The sequence below is a fragment of the Eucalyptus grandis genome, chromosome 10 (genome assembly GCF_016545825.1).
Source record: "Eucalyptus grandis isolate ANBG69807.140 chromosome 10, ASM1654582v1, whole genome shotgun sequence".
Taxonomy (NCBI): Eukaryota; Viridiplantae; Streptophyta; class Magnoliopsida; order Myrtales; family Myrtaceae; genus Eucalyptus; species Eucalyptus grandis.
The window spans coordinates 21377904-21404724 of NC_052621.1; the positions used below are offsets into that span (position 1 = coordinate 21377904).

At 40.3% G+C, this 26821-nt stretch overlaps 2 protein-coding genes across 2 annotated transcripts; both read right to left on the reverse strand.

Annotated features, from left to right (window-relative positions):
• Positions 1–4383: 4383 nt before the first annotated feature.
• On the reverse strand, positions 4384–6171 carry LOC104422239 (UPF0481 protein At3g47200). The gene is made up of 3 exons (XM_010034495.3): positions 5470–6171; positions 5156–5332; positions 4384–5032 (listed from the first exon to the last, which is right to left on the reverse strand). The coding sequence occupies exons 1-3, from the start codon at positions 6133–6135 to the stop codon at positions 4394–4396; spliced, it is 1482 nt and encodes a 493-aa protein (XP_010032797.3). The 5' UTR covers positions 6136–6171; the 3' UTR covers positions 4384–4393.
• A 6627-nt stretch (positions 6172–12798) lies between these two features.
• On the reverse strand, positions 12799–14444 carry LOC104422241 (UPF0481 protein At3g47200). Its single transcript, XM_039302893.1, has 3 exons — positions 13751–14444; positions 13435–13501; positions 12799–13403 (listed from the first exon to the last, which is right to left on the reverse strand). The coding sequence occupies exons 1-3, from the start codon at positions 14348–14350 to the stop codon at positions 12799–12801; spliced, it is 1272 nt and encodes a 423-aa protein (XP_039158827.1). The 5' UTR covers positions 14351–14444.
• Positions 14445–26821: the final 12377 nt, after the last annotated feature.

The following is a 26821-nucleotide window of genomic DNA, read 5'->3' on the forward strand; positions in this document are numbered from 1 at the left end:
CCCCATACCCCGGATAACGCTAGTTCGAATTTAGTCAACATCGTTTTAATGGGTGATAACGCAAAGTCATAGGGGGTGTGTTCCCCATTCCTCGGATAACGCTAGTTCGAATTTAGTCAACATTGTTTTAATGGGTGATAATTACTACAGCTGCTCATGAGCCATGACCATTGCTCTATCCGCAAGGAATAAAATGGGTTTCATCATAGGAGATAATCTGAAACCCGAATCAACTAACACATATGCCCCATGGGTTTGAGTCAACAGCATGATATTATCATGGATCCTGAATTCCATCCATCAAAATCTTGTCTTTACCGTTTTGTACACAGAATTTGTTGTGGAAGTATAGGCTGATCTGCATGAACGTTTGTTACCGTCTGATGGTCCTTGCATATTTCGCCTCGAGCAGAAAATATGCGCTCTTGAATAAGGTGAAGATGACATCACTAGGTATTACAATAATTTATGGCGTTATTGGGATGAGGTGAACAATTTGGAACCCTTGCTGAATGCTCTTGCGAGGCAAAGACATTGTTTGTGATGCAACTTGAGAATCGACATCTTTATCAATTCTTAATGGGTTTAAACCTGAGGTATTCTAATGTGGTCAGTCAAGTTCTGCTCATGAATCCGTTGCCCACTGTTGCACGAGCTTACTCACTTATTCTTCAAGACAAATCTCAACGCCATGTTCACTTGACTCGTACCTCCACCAAGAACACACTGTTGACATATGACTCCATGCGAAACATCCCGCCTCAAAGGGACTCGCTACTCTCGACTCGATCCCCTAAGCACACCAAGACAGCTTCTGCTCACCTTGCAAAATGCGGGCCTCCATCACATGCTCGCGAACGTTGTGCCCATTGCAGTATACCAGGCCATTCCCGTGATGTTTGCTTCCGCCTCCATGGATTTCCTGCTAATTATAAGGGACAACGTCATGACCAGCCCCATACTAAGCCCTCGGACAGCAAGCCTGCCAGTAGTCCGGAGAACTCCTCTTCGGCGTCTCCCATGCCATGCACCGGTAAGCAATATAAACAAATCATGCGTTTACTCCAAGCGGTAAACATTTCCAAGGCAAATCTCACAGGCACTGTTCTCGACTTGAATTCTAATTCATTAAATTCTTGCACTTGGGTTATTGACACCAGAGCCATGAATCACATTGCACATAACCCTGAATCACTTCAATATGCACAAGCATACCCGAAACCTCTTCCCGCTATTGGCATACCTAATGGGGTTAGAGTTCTCGTCACTTCACACACGGCTCGGTATCTCTGACGTCAACCCTCACCCTTATTGATGTTCTTTGTGATCCAACCTTTAAGTTTCATCTCCTATCCATTTCAAAAATTACTCAACAATTAAATTGCTCAGTTACCTTTTTTCTTATTGCTTGTTTGAGGACCTCTCGATGAAGATCATTGGTTGGGGCCTTCAACGTGGTGGTCTCTACAACTTGGAGCTCTCTCCCGAACGTGCCGCATTATCCGCCCACCTGCCTATCCACAGTTCATGGCATGCCCATCTTGGCCACCCATAGAGGAAGAACGGACCGTCGGTCTGTTCATGAGCCAATGTGTGGCTGGAGGATTCCTCAGTTTAGGAGCTTTGTTCTGACATGATAACTAGTCAAAAAGAGAAAAGAAAAAGAAAAACGACGGTGCTCAGGAAAAATCAATCAAAGCAAGCCGAAAGCAAACTAACGAAGGACGATCAGTCTGAAGGAGAAGCGAATGGACGGCTAGTGGCGACCGGCCAATATCAGATGACCGAAGGCAAGAGACAAGCTCAATGATCATCCCACTATGATACCATGTTTCTAATCAGAAAACGAAAAATATTGGGGAATATTGTATTGTGTATATCTCTACTTTTGTACATGCACTACAAGCCTATTTATAATACAAGAAGGATGTACAATAGGAAAGAGTATACAAAATACCGTTTCCTACTCTATATTCCGAATATCTAATCTTACAGATTGATCGGATCAATTAACCTGCAATTAAAATAATCATAATCAAATCATATATCCTACTCTAATATAGCAAGTGGATAGGACTCACGCCCAGTACCAACCGAATGAGGCTCTGATACTACTGTTACTCTTAGTGTTAATGTGCAAGCGTGTATGTTTGTGAGATTTACTTAGCAAAGGAACAAGGAAGGAGCTTTTGGAGCTTGTTGAATTATCAAAATGTTGGATACAAGGGATTTATGTAGCTGTAGTTGATCTGAACATGAATGAACGAGCATGAAGCCTCTGTATCTCGACCTCCTTTTTTTGGCGTTCGATATGTGGGGCGTCGACGTAAACTAATGGCTCAGCTAGATCTATTAGGCTTAGCCCAGGCTCTCCCAAATTCACCAATCCACGAGCTCCTTGTACCCTTTTAGATTTATGTGACCACATATTTATTTCCGACTGAAAATCACTCTCAATGGAATCCTCATCAAATAGCATTAGTCTTTTTTCATACGCCTCCATAGAGATAATTTATTCACTAACTAACATGTTTTCTAAATCCTTAAATTCTTCTATACAGGTGACGATAGGATTATATTCTCTAATAAGTTTCACAAATATTTTTTCTACTACCTTGATATTAACTCCATAAGCCCTCATTTGATTTACTCATCCATTTAATCTTCCGCATTTTTGTTTGAGAGTCCCATAATTGTTTATTGTAGCATTTTGAAGAGACAAAAATCTAATGATTTGTGCCTTTGTTGCATCTTGAAACTCTTCTTTTAATATGTTCTAAATTATGTTACAAGTTCGAGCCGTATATGAAATCCGATTTGATTGGAAGATGTTTATTGGATTCAAGGCCAGCGCACTTACCGTATTTGGATTAGAACTCAAAGAGTAGGCCGTTGTATCCTTATCCAAGCCGCCCATTAACTGGAACTCCTTATAGCCAAAATAAAAATAAAAATGGAGCTCGTATGTATATGTTGGTGCTCGTTGGAAGAGAAAAGGGAGAAACATGGATTTGCGTGTGGCTGAGTGTGCCGTTGACTTCTTCAAGCCATAAAGTGGAGTTCTCTTTTCCTTGGTAGTACGAAGGAGATTAAACATCGGGTGAAGTTTGTGCAGAGAATCTGTCATCCAATTGAGGCACTTTCCTGGTGAAGATTGATGAGGGTTTCAAGTTTTCGGTGATTTGTTTATCCAGCAATTACATTAGGCTAAATATTATGGGTTTCAATATAATCTTGGACAGGGAAATATTTGAGCATTGTGAACAATTGTAACTCTATAATTCTTCAATTGATTAACTGTTATTTGCAGCTAACCTCCCTATGGAGTGGCTGCTGATGGCCGGACTGAATCGTGGAAATTTTTCGTTGTTGTTTCTCATTTTATTTCTCTGATGATTTCATTCTCTTGCAATATTTAAAATCATACATCCTTTAGCTTCTTCGTTATCATATATATATATGCCGGAAGCTTGTTCCTTCCTATGGACCCGCATATCATTTCTCCGCAATGTCGTGTAAATCTTGTGCTGTCAAGAAAGTAATCATTTTAATGCTCCAGTAAATATAGTTATTTTCATCAAAAGTAGGAACGTTAGTGAGATAGAGTTGTCCATCGTTTAGATATCGGATATTCGGGTGGGTGATTTAGTAGCTGGTGGATAGGACTTACACCCAATACCAGTCAAATGACGCTCTAATACCACTGTTAGCTTTTAGTGTTAATGTGCAAGCGCATATGTTTGTGGGGATTTACTCAGCAAAGGAACACGGAAGGAGCTTGTGAAGCTTGTTGTATTATCAAAATGTTTGTTACGAGTGATTAATGGGTTGTAAGTTGATCTGGACATGAATGAACGAGCATGAAGCCTTTTTATAGTCCTTCCTAATCGATTCTTGTGTTAGGAATCTCTGTCACCAACAGAGAAATTTGCTTCATATTTCATGTTGGACAGATTATTAGCCATTACTTCTAACTACCACCAACCAAGCTAGAACCCCTTACTTAAAGTGCTTACAATAGATCTAGAAACTTGTAGTGTGTTGGCTTTTCTGGATAAGTCGACCACAGCTTCAACAAAATATAATAAAAAATAAAACGTTGAAATGGAAGATTTAATTTGCCTAAAAAACTCGATCATCTTCAGACTACCTATCCAAATTGGACAAAAATGAAGGCTGAAACGAGAATCATCATCTGATAATGATATATAAACAGCCGAACGTCCATCGTTCAAAACATTTAGAGAGGGAAATAAGCACTACTGAAAGTAGGAGGAAAACCATTCATGAGAACAAGCCTCAACCAATCGACAGATAATAATCGAGTATCAGCCATAGGAAAAAAACCCAAAAATCGAAAATCGAAATTATTATGCAGAGGCTACGGAAGGGTTCAATAGTAGGTGAGCACGATAAATATGGTCTGAATTATGGTGAGTGCGAAGAGGAAGATGGCGGCAATGAGAGACAATGCACTCCAAGGACTACCGAAGTAGGTATGTCTAAGATTAGCCCTCCACCTGTTCCAGGGCTTCTCGCAGTACTCACTGATTTTCTTCTGCACGGCATCAAGGCTGCTGTTGGGTCCGACCGTCACTTCCTTGCACAGCGAGTTGAATAGGTCAGCGACTGCATCGTCGCACCCAATAGAATTCTGGATGATGCCTTGGGCATGGAGCAGCGCGACATCCCGCTCATTGTTGATGATGTTGTCCATGAATTTGGTGTAGGATGTGATCTCGTTCCCAGTCCCGATGTGCAAGCGCTCGAAAGTCATGAGATTGAGGAGCTCGGACTTGGTGGTGTCATCCACCATGATAGCGGGGAGCTTCAGGACCCCTCTGGCAAAGGAGATGTCCTTGAGACTGCTGGTCAGGCTCTTCTGGAACTGGATACCGGTCTCCTTGAGCTCGGTGGCCGACCGGATTATCCCGTGCTGGACCTCCTTGGTCTTCTTTGGTAGGCACTTCCTGAAGACGTCCACGACATGCCCCATCCCCGGGATGCACGTGTCGAGGGAGCTTTTGTCACCCTGCGTTGTTGCAGTAAAGCCAGCGCATTGAGTACGAGATTGTTGTTGTGTGGATACTACTTGCTTGGTGGAAAAAAAAGAAAAATATCTCCCATAGACGTGGTCCCTAGAAAAGATTATCACCTCGCCAGCTTCAGGCCCCACATTTATTTTCTTGTGCTGGACCTTTTGGGGCTCCCTCAGCCGGCCTTTCCTGAAGACGTCCACGACATGCAGGCATCTGCCCATCCCCGTGATGCTCGTGTCGAGGGAGTAGAAACTGAGCACGAGGTTGTTGGTCTTGTTGATGTATTCATCACGCTGCGTTGTTGGAGTGAAGTCAGTGGCATTGAATTCGAGATCGTTGTCTTGTTGGTGTACTGTTAGGGGAACATAGACGGGGGTTTGCGTGCTTGGAATGACCTCTCTAACGATGGAGTGAAATATAAGAAACTAACCTCCTCACCATTGCTCTCGACAGCGACCAGTTGATACAGCACTAGCATAGGCAGCTGATTCTCCAGCATCAGCATGTCCCGTCTTATATACGGCGTTATGTATGCCAGCCTGTGGGTGCTGAAGATGGGATCATTGGGCGCGTAGTCATTCTTTTCCTTCTCTGCCGTGGTGGCCCTCATGATCTCGAGCATGAAGCAGCCGTCCCTGATCATCAGCTCCAGGAAATGGTCCCCCCTGTCCTCCTTCCACTTTCCATTCAGCGCATCGTAGCTCTCCTTGAGGTCCCGTGCCGCATCCCTCAAGGACTCGAAGAAGGGCTCAAGGGACTTCCCGGACCGCTCAAGGAAGCGGTCGCACGCACGGTGCTTGTGTTCCTCCATAGGGACGAGGTGGTCCTCGCCATGGTGGTAGGGGCCAAAAGAGACGACGTGTGGCTGGTAGGCATCGGAGTTGAGCTTGGTGATGAAGGCGGGGAGCCTGTAGATGCACGGATTCTTCAGGTACCGTTGCTCGTCGGAGGGCATGCAGTCCAGGTTCCTGTCGACTGTGACCATCCAGCACCCCGTCAACCTCGGCTCCGGGTCGGGTGGCAAGGCAAACTTGGTTGAGGGAGCTTCAGAGGTTCCACAAGTTTCTGTTCCGGGTGAGAGAAGAGGAGTATCCATGGAGAGAGAGAGAGAGAGAGAGAGAGAATGGGAAGAGTGTGTGAAGCCTGGGGCTATCCAGACCAATGCTGGTAGGATAAGGCGCTTTCTTACCATTCGTGAGATAAAAGAAAGACAAACAAAATTATATTGTTGACGATACGGGAATATCAATTATATCTTATTATTATAAGATCTCTAATGAATTTGAAGTGAAAAAATCTATGAACTTTAAGACCATGACACATCTAAAAAAGCATTAACTTCATCATCATAACTCATCCTCAAATATGAGTTAATTAATAAATAATTTTTATGGATTTGAGTTTTAAAGTCCAATTAAATATGGGTTTTTAAATGCGTCTAGGCTTTTGTTCATATCCAACCCATCTAAGCACGGAACTACAGTCCACCACAAGATGGGGCCCAATCTGACCCTCTCACTCCCAGCAATCAAAATAAAGGGGCAGTCGTTTCGAGAACGTGACGAATCTGGGTGGGCCCCTCCTCCCACGTGTGGAAAGTCTTCAAATCTCTGGGACAGAAATTGTCGTTCATTCTTGTTTCCAATTGGGAACAACCCCAATATTTATTGTATTTCCTGAATTATCCGTGCAAAAGTTCGAGCTCAGAAAATACACACAACCAACAATTTAAGGCGAAAAATTGCTAAAGTGGATCTCAAATCAGGCCGGGTACGAATTTCATATGAGTGATTATATTAATATTGCATAAAATTAAATCAAAACGGGTTAAATTAATCAATTTTTGGTCCAACCGTTTTCGACTCAATTTATGAGTTTGATGGGTCATGTATAAATCACTTTTTATGCACGAGGTAAAGAGAACGTGTTTAAGCATGTCCCCTTGAAGCCGTAGGGAAATGAATTGTATGCACATAAAGCATGACATCTCGCGATCGTATCCGAACCTTTGAATTCGATGAATTTCACAAGTGTCTACCTAAATTAAAAGGGTTGTTTGAATGGAGAATGATAATTGAGGTACGAACTTCGCATATTAATGTTTAATGTGACATTAGATTTATAATAGTATTTTTTTTGTTTTATTTGGTAATAATTTTTACCTTGTATGCTTGGGATATGCTAGATTTTTTATTTGATATATCATATTTAGTACTTGACACCCTTCTCCCATATATACACCACTTGTAGGGAAAAATTTCACAATGAGTAACATTCTAGTAATATTTATGCACGGTTAGTTCCGAATAATCATATAACTTCTCATAAATTAAATTTAGATGGCACACAAGACAGGTTGTAATCATTTTGTGTGAAATTAAAAATGTCCACCAATTTCAAATGGAGAAAAATTAGTTTAAGCAAAACGATTTATTTGAATTCAAATAGAGGCAAAGTTAAATTTCCAAGGTAAACAAAATATTAATGTGGGCTTTATTATTATTATTATTATTATTATTATTATAGATTCTAATCATTTAAATGTAATTGAATGCGCGCATTTATGAGTTCCAATTAAGAGTTCTCTTAAAAGATGTTTCTAGTCTAAACCCACACACGAGACCCCGACCCGAATTGGATGAGGGGACCAAAATTCTTCATTATATACCTATTCGAGTCATGCCATAGGAATTTAACCAAGATAGGGTTGTTACTATACTTTATCTAATTTCTTTGGATCGGATATTGATCAATCAAGAGATTGACTGCTCAAAAGACGGTACAAGTGACACTACTGTTGATTGGCCATGTAAAGAGAAGGGTTCAATTTTTTCTTGACTTTATGATGTACAAAAGAAATGGAAAGGACCAAAACAGTAGGGATCTTGCTTTTAAGTATTGGAAACACTCAAACTCATGAGCGATTGTTACTATGTAATTTTTGAATTGATTACTGGAATTTTACTGCTGGCTTTTCTCGTGGTGCAGGTGTCGATACTCAGATCAAACTATATAAATATCTAGTGTTCTCTATTATTCCTCATATATTTCTCTGGCAATTTCATATTGATTTAATTGTAAGATCTGGTGAGTCTTTTATATTTATTTTATAAGAAGCTCCAATTAAGGAGTATTTGAATCTATTGTGATTGTTATAATTAATAAATAGTAAACAAAAAAATCTCATAAAAGATGTTGACTTAATCCGAAAGTGGCTAATTCCAGAAACCGATCAAATTAATATACAATTTTGTGATTAGTTTTCCATAAAACAATCAAGGTGAAATATGTGAGAGGAGGTGAACTTAGAGAGAGAGAGAGAGGGGGGAGGAGTGTTTGGTGGTGTCGCAGTGAGAAGATAGTAAGAACGTTTGGTGGTGTCCAATAGAGGAGTGTGTCACTTTTTGTGGTCTAGGTAGAGACAAAAAATGTTTAGGTAATGTCCCATGAAAAATGTGGGAATCGAATTGCATGCACACCATCCACATCATCATACGACACGGGCCTTAGGATTTAATGAATATCCCCACTGTCTGCCTATACTATAATGCTCATATTGAATTGAGTGCTTGTAATGTGACTTGGGTATGGATTTCGGCTTTTTTTTTAATTGCCGAAGGACTTCACCTCTTTGATGTGACATTTATATTTTTACTTTTGGGATGATCTAAATTTCTTTCTCAGGGTCTCCTTTTAGTACTCAACACTCCTCTCTCTCTCCATACATACATACATACATACATACATACATACATATATATATATATATATATATATATATATTCCATGCAACAACAAAAAAATAACATTTCATAAAGAGTGCTTTCCAATAACAATGAAGAAATCAAAATGCACATCAAAACTTCCCTTTTTAATTCCACAAGCATCTAAAATGCCAAAGAAAAATCAGATTTTTCTCACAAATTCAAAAGCAAAACTCCAATGGGAAGAAACTTAAGATGACCCGTCCCTTAACTCCACCAAGGAAAAAAGAAAACAAATCCAATTTACAATCGAGCAAGGCCAACATGAGGTTGCGGTGGTTGGTGGTGGGGGCTCCGTGGGCATGGCTATTGATAGTGGCACAGGCATTCAGTAAAAGGAAGAAAGGATGATGAAGAAGAAGAGAAATGTAAGGCGCAGAAGAGAGAGACAAGAGACTAAAATTGGCCACCATCTAAGCACATGGAATCAATGAGTGGGGCAAAGCATGACTCACGTGAAGATTCAACACCACCTAATAATTTCTTGACTAGATAAAGGATTGATGTCATCTTGTAAGCACTCGACAAGCTTGTCTAAATCCGCTCTTAATTATCTTAGCTCACAACTCAAATTACGAATTTATTAGGAGTAATTGAAGTAAAGTAGATATTCGACTTAGTTAACTTGTAAATAATTAGTTTTTGCTAAGGTGACGGCCACTGTTATGGAGAAAGTACTATCTGTATGTATGTATGTATGTATGTATGTATAATGAGGAGAGGTCATCCTAGCAATATAGGATCTAAAAAGGTGTACTTAGAGAACACAACTTAAATAAAATCTCGTATGGTATCTTTATATAGCTATCGATTCTTCATCTATTTAATTTGTGCTCGGTAAAGAAAACCGTATCTCAAGGGCATTAGAACTCACAATGACATTTGCACGTGTCTTCCTTTCAAGTTTTTGCCACGGCTACAAACTCTGTAATCTCATTTACCCTCTAACGTTTACGTGCCCGACTTTGTTGCGTTAAGACCTAATAATATTAAATATATCCTTTGAGAAACCCGAGTACTTTCACTAATTGAAATTCAGGATTCGCTGGGATTTCCATCGAGCGTCACCGTTGCCCCACCAAAGATGGTAGATCAAGATTGTCAAACATAGTTCATCGTGCGTCTGTGATTACTACACCACTATCAATATAACATGTATAATATTTTCTGACTTTTGCCCCTTGGCTTGCATTGAACATATTGTCCGTGTTTTCTTTTTTCTTTAACATAATTAGCTCGATAATTTGTTTCCAACCAACAATTTTTTCCCATGTGCCTATATCTTTTACATGAGGGCTATTGTGATCTATCTACAAACCAATAACCTTTTTTCTAATCGATTTATTTTATTGTAGAAAACGCAGGGTATTTTTTATTTTTTATTTATTTTTTTTTTTGCTTTGAAGAGGTTTCTCCTCCTCTTTTATTTTTCCACGAGCTCCTTGTACCCTTTTAGAAATATGAGACCACATATTTATTTCAGACTGAAAATCACTCTCAATGGAATCTTCATCAAATAGCATTAGTCTTTTTTCATACGCCTCCATAGAGCTAATTTATTCACTGACTAACATGTTTTTTAAATCCTTAGATTCTTCTATAGAGGTGACAATAGGATTATATTCTCTAATAAGCGTCACAAATATTTTTCTACTACCTTGATATTACTCATCCATTTAATCTTCCGCATTATTGTTTGAGAGTCCAATAATTGTTTATTGTAGCATTTTGAAGAGATTGAAATCTAATGATTTGTGCTTTTGTTGTGTCTTGAAACTCTTCTTTTAATATGTTTTAAATTATGTTACAAGTTTTAGCCGTATATGAAATCCGATTTGATTGGAAGATGCTTATTGGATTAAATGTTAGATGCGAAAAGCGCAATTCCACGATCTCCATAGCTAGAACAATAGTACTTATAATCGAGTAGAAAATTCACACATCTATTTTAGAATCCATCAATCTTGATGTGGAAGAGGAAAAGTGACAGTCATCCTCTATTGCTCTCTATAGCTTTGACTCAATGAGATGGCTCTCACTCTTTAGCATTAGGTGAACGCTCATTTGTAAAGATAATTGTAAGAGTTGGGATCAGAGGAGAGACTTTAATATTATTTATAGAGTTTTCTACCTAGACCCTCTCATTACGAGCTAGGCTTAACTTAACCGACACTAACCAGCCTCTTATTAGACTAATTAAAATACATTTTATCTCACCTTAGACCAATTTTGTAAAACGATAAATTACAATATCAATTAATATAGCCCATATTAGGAAAACTCTTACATTAAAGCTCAGCACATTTATCCTATTTGGATTAGAACTCAGAGAGTTGGTTGTTGTAATCATCCCCAAGCCGTCCATTAACTGGAACTCCTTACAGCCAAACAATAAGAAAAGGATTTCGTATGCATACGTTGGAGCTCGTCAGAAGAGAAGAGAAAAAGTATGGTGTGGGACTGTGTGCAGTTGACTTCTTCAAGCCTTAAATTGGAGTTCTCTTTTCCATAGTAGTACAAAGGAGATCTGAACATCGGGTGAAGTTTGTGCAGGTAATCAGTCATCCAATTGAGGCATTTTCTTCGTGAGGACACAAGCGTTTCAAATTTTCGGTCACTTGTTTATCGAGCAATTACATTTAGTGGCTCCCCCCTTCCCTCATCCTATTCTTTCGTGTCTACTTAAGCTTCCTGGATTGGGGGATTAATTGATTGGATGAGGCTAAATACTATGGGTTTGAGTATAATCTTGGATGGGAAAACACTTGAGCTTTATGAGCGATTGTAACTCTGTAATTCTCCAATTGATAATTACCTAATTATTTGCAATTAACTCTTCTCGTGGAGTGACCACTGATGGTCTGACCAAATCGTGCAATTTTTTCGTTATTGTTGCTCGTTTTATTTCTCTGCTGATTTCATTCTCTCGCGTTATTTAATTGCATGCATTCTTCGGCTTCTGCATTATCTTAGAACACATGTCTTTGCGGTTTTTGCTCTAGTGGTTCGCGGAAATATTGTTTTCAAAAGTGCTTGTTGGATGACATACAGGGCCCTTGCAACTTTTTGTGGTTGCTCTGCTGGAAGCTTGTGTCTTCATACGGAGCTACATATCCTTTCTCCATGATCTTGCATAAATCTTGTGCCGTCAAGAAAGTAATCATTTAATGCTTTAGTAAATAAATATAGTTATTTTCATCGAAAATAGGAACAATAATGAGTAGAGTTGGCCATTGTTTTGGTGTCGGATATATGGTGGGTGACTTTAGTAGCGGGTGGATAGGACTCACGCTCAATGCCAACCGAATGAGGCCCTCGTACAGCTGTTAGCTTATAGTGTTAATGTGGAAGTGTGTATGTTTGTGGGGATTTACTCAGCAGAGGAACAAGGAATGAGCTTTTGGAGCTTGTTTTGTATCAAAATGTTTCGTGCAAGGGATATATGGAGCTGTAGTTGGTCTAAACATGAATAAACAAACAGGAAACCTTTTCATGGTTCTTCCTAATCGACTCTTCTGCTAAGAATCTCTGTCACAAACAAAGAAATTTGCTTCATTTTACATGTTGGACGGGTTTTTTGCCATTACTTCTAACTACCACCAACTAAGCTAGAAAACCACAAACTTCAACCACGTAATATAGTTCAACAAACTTGTGAAGTCTTGGCTTTTCTGGATAAATTGACCACAACTTCAACAAAATCTAATAAAAAAGAAAATGTTGGAATGGAAGATTTCATTTGCCTAGAACGTGATCGTCCTTCCGAATACCCATCCAAAATGGACAAAAATGAAAGAGACTGAAACAAGAGAATCATCATCTGATAATGATATATAAACAGCCAAATGTCCATCGTTCATGACATTTAGGGAGGGAAAAAAAGCACGACTGAAAACAGGAGGAAAATCATTGATGACAACAATCAACAGCCAATCAACAGATAAATATCGAGCATCAGGCATTAGGAGAAACAACCAAAAATGGAAAAAAAGAAATCATTGTGCATGGTATCTGAGCACGGTATACACGGCCTGCATTATAGTGAGAGCGAAGAGGAAGAGGGCGGCGGTGAGAGACAATATAGTCCAAGGACTCCTGAAGTAGGTGCGCTTGAGATTAGCCCTCCACTTGTTACGGCGCTTCTTGCAGTGCTCGCTGATCTTCTGTTGCACGTCATCGAGGTTTCCGTTGGCTGGGAGCGTCACGTCCGTGCACAGAGAGTTGAATAGCTTGGCGACTGCCTTGTCACTTCCGAAATCATTCTGGATGATGCCTTCTGTGTGAAGCAGGGCGACATCCTGCCTATCGTTGATGATTTTGTCCATGAAGGTGACGTAGGATGTGACCTCGTTCCCAGCGTTGATGTGCAAGCGCTCGAACGTCATGATGTTGAGGAACATGGACTCGGTGGTGTCATCCACCTTGATGACTGGGAGCTTCAGGACCCCTTCAGCAAAGGAGATGTCCTTGAGGCTTTTGGTCTTGCTTTTCTTGAACTTGATCCCGGCCTCGTTGAGCTCAGTGGCTGACCGGATTATTGTCTCGGTCTCCACATTTGTCCCTGCGTGCTGGGCCTTCTTGGTTCCATCAACAGGCCTTCCTGAAGACGTCCATGACATGGAGGCGTCTGCCCAATCCCGTGAACTTTTTAGTTTCATGGAGGAAGTGGAATTTTCCAATGAGCTCGTTGACGTCATCCTGCGTTGTTGGAGTAAAGTCAGTGCATTGAATACGAGAGTGTTGTTGTGTCGTTACCACCGACATAAAAGGAAAAAAAAAGGAGTCTCTTATTGAAGTGATAGATTTAATAATTAAATTGTTAATTGATCTCGAACTGTGCATGCTAAACATTTAAAACATTAAATTTAATGGATTTCGTGTGAGGTCTATCGAAGATAATCAGTGCAATAATCTCTCTAATGACAGAGGGAAATCAAAGAAACTAACCTCCTTGCCATCGTTCGCGATGGCAACCAGCTGATACAGCACTAGCATCGGCAGCTGATTCTCCAGCAGCAGCATGTCCCGTCTTATATACGGCATTATGTATGCTAGCCTGTGGGTGCTGAAGATGGGGTCATTGGGCGCGTAGTCATTCTTTATTTTCTCTGTCGTGGTGGCCCCCATGATCTCGAGCATGAAGCAGCCGTCCGTGATCATCAGCTCCAGGAACTTGCCCCCCGTTCCCTCCTTCCACTTCTGGTCCAGATTGTCGTAGCTGTCCTCGAGCTCATGCGCCACCTTCCTCAGAGACTCGAAGACGTACTTGAGGGACTTCCCGGACCGCTTCAGGAAGTGGAGGAGCGCGCGGTGCTTGTGCTCCTCCATTGGACGGAGGTCGACCTCGTCATAGTGATAGGGGCCGAAAGAGACAACCTGCGGCTGGTAGGCCTTGGGGTTGAGGACGGTGATGGAGGGGGGGACCTTGTAGATGGACGGAGACTTCCAGCACTGTTGCTCGTCTATGGGCATGCAGTTGAGGTTCTCGTTGACATGAACGATCCAGTTGGTCTCGTTCGGGTCCAGTTGGAGCGGCGAGGGTAACATGTTTCGGGGCTTTCAGAGATCCCACAAGTTTCTGTTCTGGGTGAGAGAAAGAGAGAGAGAGAATGGGAAGAGTGTGCGTGCAGTTTGGGGTTGTCCAAGTCCAATGCTGGTCACTTGTGCATAAATAGAGGTGTGGAAATGGGTCTCGACCAATTTTGTAACTCATAAAATGAGTTGGATCATATATGTGTTAATTAAATTTTAATAGTTTTTTTTTTATGAAATTGAGTTGTAAAGTCTAATTGAATAATGAATATGGATTTTAAATGGTCGGGGGGTTTTTTTTATTTATATCCATCGGAAGAGTGTTTGGCGGTGTCCGGGGGAGGTGGGGTGTCGCTTTTTGTGCCCCAAGTAAAGACAAAAAGAATTTAGCTAATGGGAAGGGTGCTTGGTGGTGTCCCTATGGGAAGAGTATTTGGTGGTGTCCAAGCGAGAGGGGTGTTGCTTTTTGTGTCCCAAGTAAAGACAAAAAGTGTTTAGATAACGGTGGTGTGCAAGTTGGGTTTTTTTTTTTTGGGCGGGGGTGGGTTGTCTCTTACTGTCGCCCAGATAAAGACAAAAAGTGTTTAGGTAATGTCCTATGAAAAACGTGGGAATTGAATGCACGCCATCCACACAATCTTATGGCTATGTAGGAGCCTTATGATTTATTAAATCTCCCAAGTATGAGCCTCAGCTAAAATGCTCGTATTAAATTGAGTGCATGCAATGTGATCTAGGTATAGACTTCACCTACTTGACGTGATATTTGATATATAATTTTTACCTTTAGAACGATCTAAATTTCTAACTTGGGGTCCTCCTTATTAGTACTCAATGCCCCTCTTATATATTATGTGTATTGCCAAAAAAAAAAAAAAAAACTATTTCATAGAGAATGACTTTCAAATAATATATTCTTGGTTAGCTCATGGCAATCTTATAACTTCTCATAAATTAACTTCAGGTGTTAAACAAGTCAAGTCAAGTTATAATTATCTTGTGTCAAATTCAAAAACTTCCACTATCTTCGTATGGAGAAAAATTGACTCTAGCAAAAAGATACATTAAATTTCAAATCAAAGTCAAATTAGTATTGCAAAATCAATTTTATGAGTTGAGCTAAATATTGGAGCTGCTGGGAAGGGAATCACCATCCAATGAAGAAATCAAAATGCAAATCAAAACCTCCCTTTTTAATTTCGCAACCATCTAAAACGATTAAGAAAAGTCAGATTTTTCTCACCAATTCAAAACCAAAACAAGCAAAACTCTAATAGGAAGAAACTCAAGCTAACCCCTCCCCTACCTCCATGAGGGAAGAAAGAAAACAAATCCAATTCACAATCGGCTAAGGCCAACATGAGGTTGCGGAGTTTGGTGGTGGGGGCTCCATGGGTATAGCTATTGACAATGGTAGTGGCCAAAAGGAAGAAAGGAAGAAAGGAAGAAAGAAAAAGAAAAATGCAAGGCACATGAGAGAGAGACAAGAGACTAAAAGTGTGCCACTATCAAGCATATGGTGATCAATGAGTAGGTAGAGCGTGACTCATGTGAAGATTCAACACCACCTAATATTTTCCTATACTAGATAAAGGATTCAAGGCATTTTGATATGACCTCAAAAGCTTGTCTAAATCTACTAGTGATTATTACCTCAATCACCCTAACTAACTTTTATTATTTTAATTTGGGTCGGGTCACCTTTCGCTCCGTCACTAGTTTATTCTTATCGACCTATTATCTAATTAACGAGAGCAAAGTGATTCTAGTCCAAATTCCAAACTTAATAAGACATATTAAAAAATAATGAAGTATGACAATTTTTAAATTTTTCTCAAAACAACTTTTCCACCATTTTCTTTCAACAACTCTCTCTCTCTCTCTCTCTCTTTCTCCTCCACTATACTTGTTTGCGTTATTTCCCCTAACTTTTTATTCTCATATATAGAAAAGTCAAAGAAGGGCAGACTCAAAACATCACATCAAAATCGTGCACAATTTGACATATAATAGCATATCTACACCGAACTCAACTTAGAATGATATGTCTCTCATTCATATCTTATATTACAATGGCCGACAAAATAGAGCTTACAAAACACTTTCATTGAAACGAGAAAAACCAGCTTTTAAAGTGTCTATTTAATCAAACAAAATTTTCACATATCCAACATTATAAATTCCCTTAATTTTATTCAAAACGATGTTATTTCGCAAGCGATAGTTCGATTGGATAAGCAGAAAGATAAGAATCGCTCCTGTAGGAAGGCTCTAGCGTGTCTCACCATATGAGGGGCAATTCAATTGCAATCATACGAGAGACGCCATGCCCTTCTATAGCTGGCAGATTACGAAGTCCTTAATTCCAATCACTAAAAATTGACTTGTGGGCTATTTTAATACCGAGCACGTGATGAGCCGTTGTCTACTAATTGTTATCATATATCATGCTTCCATTTTCTTGATTCCCACATACACAAGCAGACTGAAGGCAAATTCTGCGCGTCACTCAACGTATGGCTAGGCCTTTCACTTCTTGGTTTCCTGCATTATTTGTTTCAATTCCACTGCAAAAGAGGCCACGGAGAATTGTGAGATATTTGGGGAATCTCTGTTTCTCAACATTAACGGGTATTTCTGCACAAATTAAGACATCAAAGATGTTTGCTTGGATTTCAATGGACAGCAACTACCAGAATAATTCTCTGTGGCAGTCTTGCGTCCTCATCTAATATGGAGCAGACCTGAAGAGAAACTTCACAATTCTATCTTCCAAATCTAAGGCACACATGCATCTAGGACACACCGTCTACTACTTCATGTCTGTTAATTTCGTACTATTGTCAATGGAAATTTGCATCAAGTTATCCTAGAATTCTTAGCACTTACAAGGAAAATAAGTTCAGAATCTAGAATTGTAAAATGAACGTTTGGATACTTCTCATATTAAAGTCCCCACAAGATCTATGATGTACACGTACATAAATTTACGTCTCGAGTTGCATTAGGAAGAAAGCTTTCTCAAGCATGTGAAGACGGTGCTTTACCTATAAATCATGCGCGCTGCATCCCACGACTCTTAACACATAAGATAATACTCTAAGGAAAATGTACTTTTCAGGGGAATCATATGAGGACAAGTACTTTCCGCCCTATTCATGCTATCATCATCACTAAAGAATAGGAAAGAGCAGGACCTCACTATACAACATTAAAAACAAATGCTATTACATACTCCCACTAGCTTTCTTACAGCACGTCACAAACATACTACATGATTCCAAGAACCCTCGCATCAAACCAAAGTGACGACTCCATGATATGCACAAGTTCCTGTCTTTCGAACCACGTTTTTAGTTGAACACGAATAACTCGTAAAACATCCAAAAGGAGGTCGTATTAGCAACAGATATATCTAGACTAGCTGAGCATGCCACACTAGCAAATTGTAAGTGGCCAGATTTATTATCATTTCCTGATATACAAAACCGCCATCATCAATTCAAATACCTGGCTGAACGATCATTGATCACCAAAAAATTATGGGAACCAGATTAAGTACAAAGTCTCATGACGAAACAGAAAGAGCTTGCTCAAGAAGGCTTAGAATTGACGAAGGCAATCTTCCATATCTTTTTTATTTTTGGAGCACTTCCACTTCGTGAGAAAGGTTCTCCCCTCGATGCATTCGTTATACCTTCAAACATAAGACCCGGATTCGTTCCGAGCATACTGCATCATCGTGCTGCGTGGAGCTGGAAACAAAGAGGAACCATACGACGCCTTTACCCAACCGAAAAATTCGCAAGGAAAATGCCAAAAAAAAAAAAAAAAAAAAAAAAAAACTTAGCATCTCGTCTTATCCCTATTGATCGACTAGGGGGAAAAGGACACTTAGTAGACTAACTTACAGCTAAAGCGCTCAAAAGAAACAACAAAACTGCCTGTGGATTTCCTGAAACTATGCTTTGGTCTAGCTATGATCAAATAATTGGCACAGAAAAAAAAGAAAATTGAACGCAGCGCATCAGAAGCGAGTAGCGGTCGCTCAATTGAGTTGAATCATCGCCATTAACATCACCTCTACCACAAGTAAAATAACAAATAAGAAAGTGAAGTGGAACTAAAGAAGAACCTTTACCGTGGACTAAGGGTACAAAATCGAAGGAGGAGCAAGGTCTCCTGCTTTATAGAAATTGGCCATGGGACTAGACAAATACAAGAAGCTAACTGCGAGTTAATGACAAAGGGCGCGCTTGATAATACTTACATTCCCGAGAGAACAATTTTTTATCATAAATGATTTTTCTGATTATGTTTTCGGAAATAATTTCTGAACAAAAACGCGCTTGGTAACTCCATAAAATGATTATTCCCGGGATAAAAATGTGTTTGGTAGGATTCTTAAATATTTTAATTTCTTTTAATTTTTTAATAAATTTCTTATATTTTCTTATTTTTCTCTTTTCTCTTTTTTCTTTTTCCTTTTCTCTTTGGCCAGTCGCCAACCACCAGGGCGAGGTCCAATGAGCTCGCCGAAGGCTAGCCTAGCCACAGCGAGGCTCGGCCTCACCAAATCAAGGCGAGGCCGAACCTCGCCCGTGGCTAGGCGAGCCTTAGCTTCTCCGTTGGCCAAGCGAGCTCAACCTCGCTCGATCTCAGGTGAGGTTGACCTCGCTCGATCTGGGCAAGGTTGATCTCGCCCAATCAAGGCGAGGTTGATCTCGCCCAACCAAGGCAAGGCCGAGCCTTGCCCAGCCACGACAAGGCTCAAGCCAATGAGCCTCGGCGTCACCAGGGGCCAACACGCTTCGGTGAGGTCGTCAACCCTCATCTGGCCGGTCGCTGGCACCAACCATGGCCAAGGCTGGCAACCGGCCAAAAGGAAGAAGAAGAAAAGAAGAGAGCAGAGAAGAAATAATAAGTTCTTTGTTTTTGTTCTTTTGATTCTTAGGAATTGTTCTCGGGAATAAGAAATTACTTTTTTATACTTCTTATTTTTGTTCCAAATATATTCTCGGGAACAAAAACTTTATTAAATAGATTTTTATTCCTTTTTCATGCCCTGGACCAAAAGAATACAAATAATTGTTCCGGGGAACAAATTTTTTTATATCAAACAGGGTCTAAACGGACCGAGAGTTTATTGACCTTTTGTAGGGCCCACGTGGGCATTATTGATGAGTGGACTTTACTGTCATTAAGTTGGCACCAAAGGCTTGGTGGCTTGTGCCAATATGACTAAAGGTGCGTGTAACAAAATTTATATTTATATTTTTTGTTCCTCTAAAAATGTTTGAAACATAAATCCGTTTGGTAACATAATTTCATTTTTATAATTTTGGAACATATTTATATTCCAAAAATAAATTTGGAGCAGAAATCATAAGCTAAAACTTTTCATTTTTATATTTTTGGAACAAAAATGAAAAATGAGAACTCTTCTTATGGTTCACTCCCATTACGACCCACCGTCCATGGGACGCTAAACGTTCGCCGCTAACCGCCGGATGCCCACCGCCGGTTGTCGGATGCCAGGCGCCAACCACCGGTCGTTGAATGCCGGCTACTCGCCACATGCCACCCCCTAGAAATAGGAATTTTATTTTGTTATCAAATGAATTTCTATTCCATAAAAAAAATTAAGTCATTATCAAACCCGTTTCTTTGCTCAAAAACTCGTCAGGGGACACAAATTTTGTCATGCACACCCTAAAAATTCTAGATTTACTCTTTTCTTTATTAACCCTAAATGAAATTGAAATAAATAATATGTAAGTTTTTTCATGACAAAAAAAAAATGGAATATTATGTGGTAGTGAGTAAGTTTAGGATTTACGGTGATACAAAAATAACTTTAGGATATTTTGTATCATAATAAACATAGTTTGAAGTGGTATTTGCTTCAAAAGAAATAAAAAAAATTGAAAAATAAAGCGGAAAAATGGGAACATATTTTGGGCATCCTCCTTTGATATTTCTAGCGCAGCATTCCTCTTTGACATTCTCGTCTTTCTCTTCCTTCATTAGGATTGCGTTTGGTTCGGCCTTTACACAAAAACAAAGCACTTAAAATAGTTTTGATAAAATGCAAATAATGCTCGCTATTTGCTTTTATCAACATCTAAATACAAACAATCCCGTTTAATCATTTATTAAATAAGAAAATTAGATATCGAACTCGATCCTTAAATAAACATATTAATATTGCATAATGTATCTGCATTCTACATTGCATTCAGGCATTACAAAAACACGTCCGTGGATAAATTTATTTTGAATTGATCTAGTTGTAAAATCGATTCGTGTTGCTCCGACATGATAAATGAACTTGAGCTGAGACCTCAAAACTCATTAGAACCTCACAAGCCTGATCCCTTTTAATGGACTCGGCCGCACCTTGCTTGGCAAGCTGAAGATTACATGTAATGAAGAAATGATTGGCCACTTTTGGAGAAAAGTGTCAAAAAAGTCCTAAACTTTTTATATTAGTATCAATTTAGTTCTAAACCTTTCACTGGTGTCAATTTAATCCTAAACCTTTTGATTTGGTGCCAATTCAGTCTTTCTAGCTAATTTTGGCCAGATTTTACTAATCGGGCATCAATCGGCTGACGTAGCATGGCTGGTACTAACGTGGACAACTATTTAATAAAATTTTAATATTTGTTGTCAAATTTTTTTTTTTTTTTTTTTATTTTTTTTCTTCTTCTTTTTCCTTTTCCTTTTATTTTTTATTTTTTCCTTCTCCTTCTCCTTCTTCCAACCGGTTGTCGAACCTCGGCGACCGCCAATGGCAACAACCAACGAGGTTGAGATCGATCTCACCGGCCTTTGGCAAGCCTTACCGGCCACTGGCAAGGCTCGAGCCCTTGATAGTGGCCGGGCAAGGCTTGCCCTCGCTAGATCTAGGAGGTCGGGCCTCACCAGCCCAGTGTGAGGCCGCCCTCGTGGCCTAGGCAGCCTCGAGCTAGCCTTGCTGCCCAGCGCAAGCAACCCTCACAACCTCGGCAAGTGCTCAAGCGTCACCGAGTGTCATCTTTGGCCAGTTGTCAAGGTCCAATGACCAACTTGAAGGAGGAGGAGAAGAAAAAGAAAAAGAAAATGAAAAAAATAAAAAATAAATCTAAAATATATTAAAATATTATTAAAAGTTATCCATGTCATCGCCGATCGTGCCACGTTAACCCACTAGCGCCTCGTCAGCAAAATCCAATCAAAATTAGTTGGAAATGATTGAATTGGTACTAAGTGAAAATGTTCATGACTAAATTAATACTATAAATAGGTTTATGACTAAATTGGCACAAATGCAAAAAAGTTTAAAATTTTTTTGACACTTTTTCTGTAACTTTTGGGAAGTGAGGTCTTTAGTAAGGAAATTGACAAAAAGGTGGCAACATATTCTATCAGCACCCAAAAAGGAAAAGGAAGTAAAGTTTGCTTTCCAACTTGCAGACGCACAATCGAAATTTACTCAAGAATTGGCTGGAGATTTGAATAGATGGGAGAAAGAAGGAAATAAAATAAACAAAGAGATATAAAAATAAAAAGAAGATGGAAAGTGTGCGTGGAATAGCGCATCTTTAGGCAATTTTCAGTCGTCAATCTCGGGGGAAAATGGCGAGGATTCATTGTTTATAAAGAGAGGAACATATCAACGCTCAAGGGAGAGAAAATTGGTCCATCACAATCGCACTTACGAATACTTCCTGGTCGTAACCAAGACCAAACACATAACACACTCTCAAGAGCACTGGAAGTTCTGAAGCTCTCCTTCCTCTCTCTTAGCATTCTCGATAATAATTGTGGCTCATATCAAGAGACTAAACTCGTGTTGCTGAATTGCATGAAACGTGCAATTGCTAGGTGAACCTTTCGTTTGTCACTTACTAATTTATGATTTTTTTTTTGTGATATTAATACAATTTAATGAATAATTAATGGAGGATAAATTTGTTACAAATGTATTATTTTAGGGTTTAAATTAGTTTGGAATAAATTTGCCCAGCAGGAAGGCCTAGTTATCTTGATTTGGAGTAAGCAACTTGAACCGACAACTCTGAATACAAATACTATTCCACTTAGGAAGCAGAATAACCGTACTAATATAGACCATCGCGAGAGGCCTATACATTTTATTCGTACATGTTTATGTTGGATACACATATGTAGGTGCGTTTTTGAAAGGCAATTTCGGCTATCATTTTACTGATCAAAGCAACGATTCCTTTTGAATCTGAAGTTTCATTCATCTGGAAACTTGGGCAAGAAGAGCAATGTGTACAGCTTTGGTGTAGTTTTATTCGAGTTAATCACAGGCCACCCAGCCATTAGAAGAAGTCCAGAGGGCAGCAGCATGCACATACTTCACTGGGAGACTACTCATAGAAAGAGGGGACATCCAGAGCCTTGTCGCTCCAAGGTAAATGGCCAATTCAACATCAATTCTGCATGAAAAACGGTGGAGATAGCCATGTTGTGTGCGCCGACGATAGTGGTCCAACGGCCAGACATAGACCGTGTTCTGTTGGAACTAAAAGAATGCTTGACGCCAGAGATCAGTTCAGGAAGAAGTGAAGGAATGGGAAATAGTAAGAGACGAAGTGAGTAATTTGAGATGACCTTAATTGACATTGATAGCGCTCCGAGTGCTCGTTAACCATACTTTGTCTATAAAGGTTATCATGTCCACCTTCCTTGTAAAGTTGATTATTGGATCGAACAGATTTGAAAACTTACGAACAAAGTCTGCCCTTGTGACTTTAAATTGAGAGTGTTGTGTATTGGGGTTGTTGCTTTTATAGCTTTGTGAATAAATGAGCGAATGGTGAGTTCAATTGACACTTTGGCCCCTCTTTACAAGGCTCCAAACTGTACAGCCATCAAGACGTTGATAGCTAGCCTTGGTCAGTTATCCATGTGAACCCCTGTATAATGAAGCAGAGGAAAAATGAATTTCTTTCATTGTGATACTATCTGTTTTATAAACCCAGTCATCTTTTGACAATCTTTGCCAACCACAACCACCTAACTACTAGCCACCTGGCCATATCAGTGTCGCCTTTCATCAAACAAGAGGATATAGAGAGCATCACGGATCAGAGGCTACAAGGGCGGTTCAGCACCGCATCCGCTTGGAAACTAGTCGAGGCAGCAATGCCGTGCTTGGCCGTGACTACGAACGAGAGGCTGAACATGAACCTGCATGCTGTTGGAGCTGAAGGAATGCTCGACTCTTTTTAGGCGAGGTACTTGATGGACCAGGGGATTATGTTCTGCTTCAACCTTCACGATCGCTGCTTATGATTTGGATAAATGCCTGTAAAAAGTCCCACGAGACAGTGCTTATTGTGCTCCAAAACCTCCCTTTGGGTTTTGTAATTGCGGACGATGTGATTTTCTTTGATGATATGATAGCATTTCAATGTTTTGCATGTACCACATCCGCCTATGAACTCAGTGAGAGACGATATTGAAGAAAGGAAACTGCTGCTTTGCACTGAAAGGACAAAAATTATTTTATATCTATCGGCCGAGTAATCTAACGAATCTTTTAGCACATGTCATTTAAGCTAGTAAGGCCCTGTTTGTTAATGTTCTTTTTTTCTGTTCATGAACAAAAATCCTGTTTTTTTTCCAAGAACAAAAAAAAGAACAAAACGCTTGCGTTTGTTTGCGTTTTTGTTCCAAATCTATTTTTTTGTTCCTGAACACATTTGGAACATAAACGAAACAAGAAAAACATGTTTCTTGTTTTAGGAACAATTTTTAAGAACAAATTTTCTCTCTCCTCTCTTTTTCTTCTCTTTTTTTTTCTTATTTTTTTTTTTTTTTCTTTGGCTGGTCGCCGGCCTTGGCCATGGCCGGCAACCGACCATCGAGGGCCGGCGACATCGAGGTCCAGCGACCCCTCCGGAGCGTCGCCGGCCCCGGCGAGGCTCGGCCTCGCCTTGGCTAGGCGAGCTCGGGCTCGCCCGGATCCGGCAAGCTCCGAGCTCGCCCGGATCCGACGAGCCCGAGCTCGCCCGGCCAAGGCGAGGCCGAGCCTCGCCGGCGTGGGGTAAGGCTAGGTGAGCTCGAGCTCGCCGGATGTGGGCAAGCCCGAGCTCGCCCGGCAAAGGCGAGGTCGAGCCTCGCCCAACCACGGTGAGGCTCGGCCTCGCCGGGCCAACGAGCCTCGCCGTGGCTCGGCGAGGCCGCTGGCCCTCGTTTGCTGGTCGCCGACCATGGTCGAGGCCGGCTACCAGCCAAAAGAAGAAAAAGAAAAAAGAAAGAAAAATAAGAAAAATAAAATAAAAATATTAAAAAATTAAAAAGAAACAAAAAAGAACACAAATTTACCAAACGTGTTTCGTTCATTTTTATTCCCGGAACAAGTTTACCAAACGCCTTCTTCTGTTAAAAAATTGTTCCCCGAAGCAAAAATAGTTTTTATTTCTGTTCACTAGAACAATTTTTGAATAGAAAATGTTACCAAACGTGCCCTAAATGTGTGCACGTCTTGCGTATTCCCAAAAGAAAAATAAAAAAACTCTCTAAGGGCCTGCATGTTTGTGTTCATTTTTTTTTGTTCATGAACATAAAACCTGTTTTTCATTCAGGAATAAAAAATTGTTCATGAACACAAAACCTGTTTTTCGGAATAAAAAAAAGAACAAAACGCATTTGTTTGCGTTTTTGCTCCAAATCTATTTTTTTTTTTTTTTTTTTGTTCTCGAGAACACATTTGAAACAAAAACAAGAAACAAAAAAAAAAAAAAACTTGTTTATTGTTTCTGGAACAATTTTTAAGAACAAATTTTCTCTCTCCTATTTTTTTTTCTTTTCTTCTTCTTTTTCTTTGGCTGGTCGCAACCTCGGCCATGGCTAGCAATTGGCCATCGAGGGCCGATGACCTTATCGGAGCGTTGTCGGCCCTCAGCGAGGCCGAGCATCACCTCGTGCTGGCCGACAAGGCTCGGTCTCCCCTTGGTTGGGCGAGCTCGGGCTTGCCTAGATCCGACGGGCCGAGCTCGTACAGCCAAGGCGAGGCCGAGCCTTGCTCACCAGCAGGCCGAGGTCACCCAGCCACCAACGAGGCTCGGCCTCGCCGGGCCACCACTAGGCGACCGGTGGCTGGGTGAGCTCGACCTTGCTAGGGGTTGGCGAGCCTTGCCGGGGGCCAGTGAGCCTCACCATGGCTGGGCGAGGCCGCTGGCTCTCATCGGCCGGTCCACCGGCCATGGTCGAGGCCGACGACTAGCCAAAAGAAGAAAAAAAAAAAAAAGAAAGAAAAAAAGGAAAAATAAAATAAAAACATTAAAAATTAAAAAGAAACAAAAAAAAAAGAACACAAATTTACCACACGTGTTTCGGTTCTTTTTTTATTCCTGGAACAAGTTTACCAAAACGCATTTTTCTATTTCTGTTCTCTGGAATAATTTTTGAAAACACAAACAAATGCACCCTAAGTATTAAGTCAAGCCACCTAATGAATTCATAATGAATTCATAAGAATCTACAATGATATTGTTTCAATATAGAATGAAAGAGAAATATGGGGCAATATTTGTTCTGATACCTTGATGTGTAGGCGCAACTCCTGTTGGCTGTTCATCGTAGAAATCTAGCTTCACTTATCTGATATTGCAAATAACTTGAAAACATGGCATTGATTCACATATTCATGCCCAATTGAAATGTTCACCCACATTAGTCCGGTTTGTCTGATGTTCCTTTTTGCAAATTCTTGCCAGATCAAGTATCTCTTAGACTCTCAATATGTGACAGCACAACATACGTCAAAATATTTTTTTTTCTCAACGTTCTTTGATAGTTCAGGCTTTTGCATTAATTGGTCAAGTTACATATTCATTAATAGCACCATGGCGATAAAATTAACTTTCTCAGCGGATGAGGACAATAGCGAACAGGATTTTATATCTTTCTTGTTTTTGAAACTCCTTATTTCTCTACTCCCCAGCAGCACACAACCCTAATGTTTTGAGCTGGAGCCAAAGGCTACAAATCGCAAACGATGCAGCTCAAGGTACATAAAGTAGTTTGACGAAAACCTTTGCTCACATTTCCACGAGTTGAGCTACACAACACATTTCATTAAGTTTTCTCTGTTGGTGGTGCAGGGTTGTGAATATCTGCATTATGGCTGCAAACCTCCCATTATCGGTGCTTGTGTTTCTCCATTCGATGGAGGCGGGGGCCGTCGTGGTGGTAGGGGCCGAGAGACGACCTCTGGCTGGTGGGGCGTGGGGTTGAGGTCTGTGATGGAGGCGGGAACCCTGTGGATAGACGGATTCTTCCAGTACTGTTGCCCGGCGGTGGGCATGCACTTGAGGTTCTCGTTGACATGAACGATCCGGTTGGTCTCGCTCGGGTCCAGTGCGAAAAGTCTTCGAATCTCCTGGACAAAAATCGTTTTTTATTCTTATTTCCTATTAGGAACAACCCCAATATAGATAGTATTTCCTGAATTATCCGTAGTAA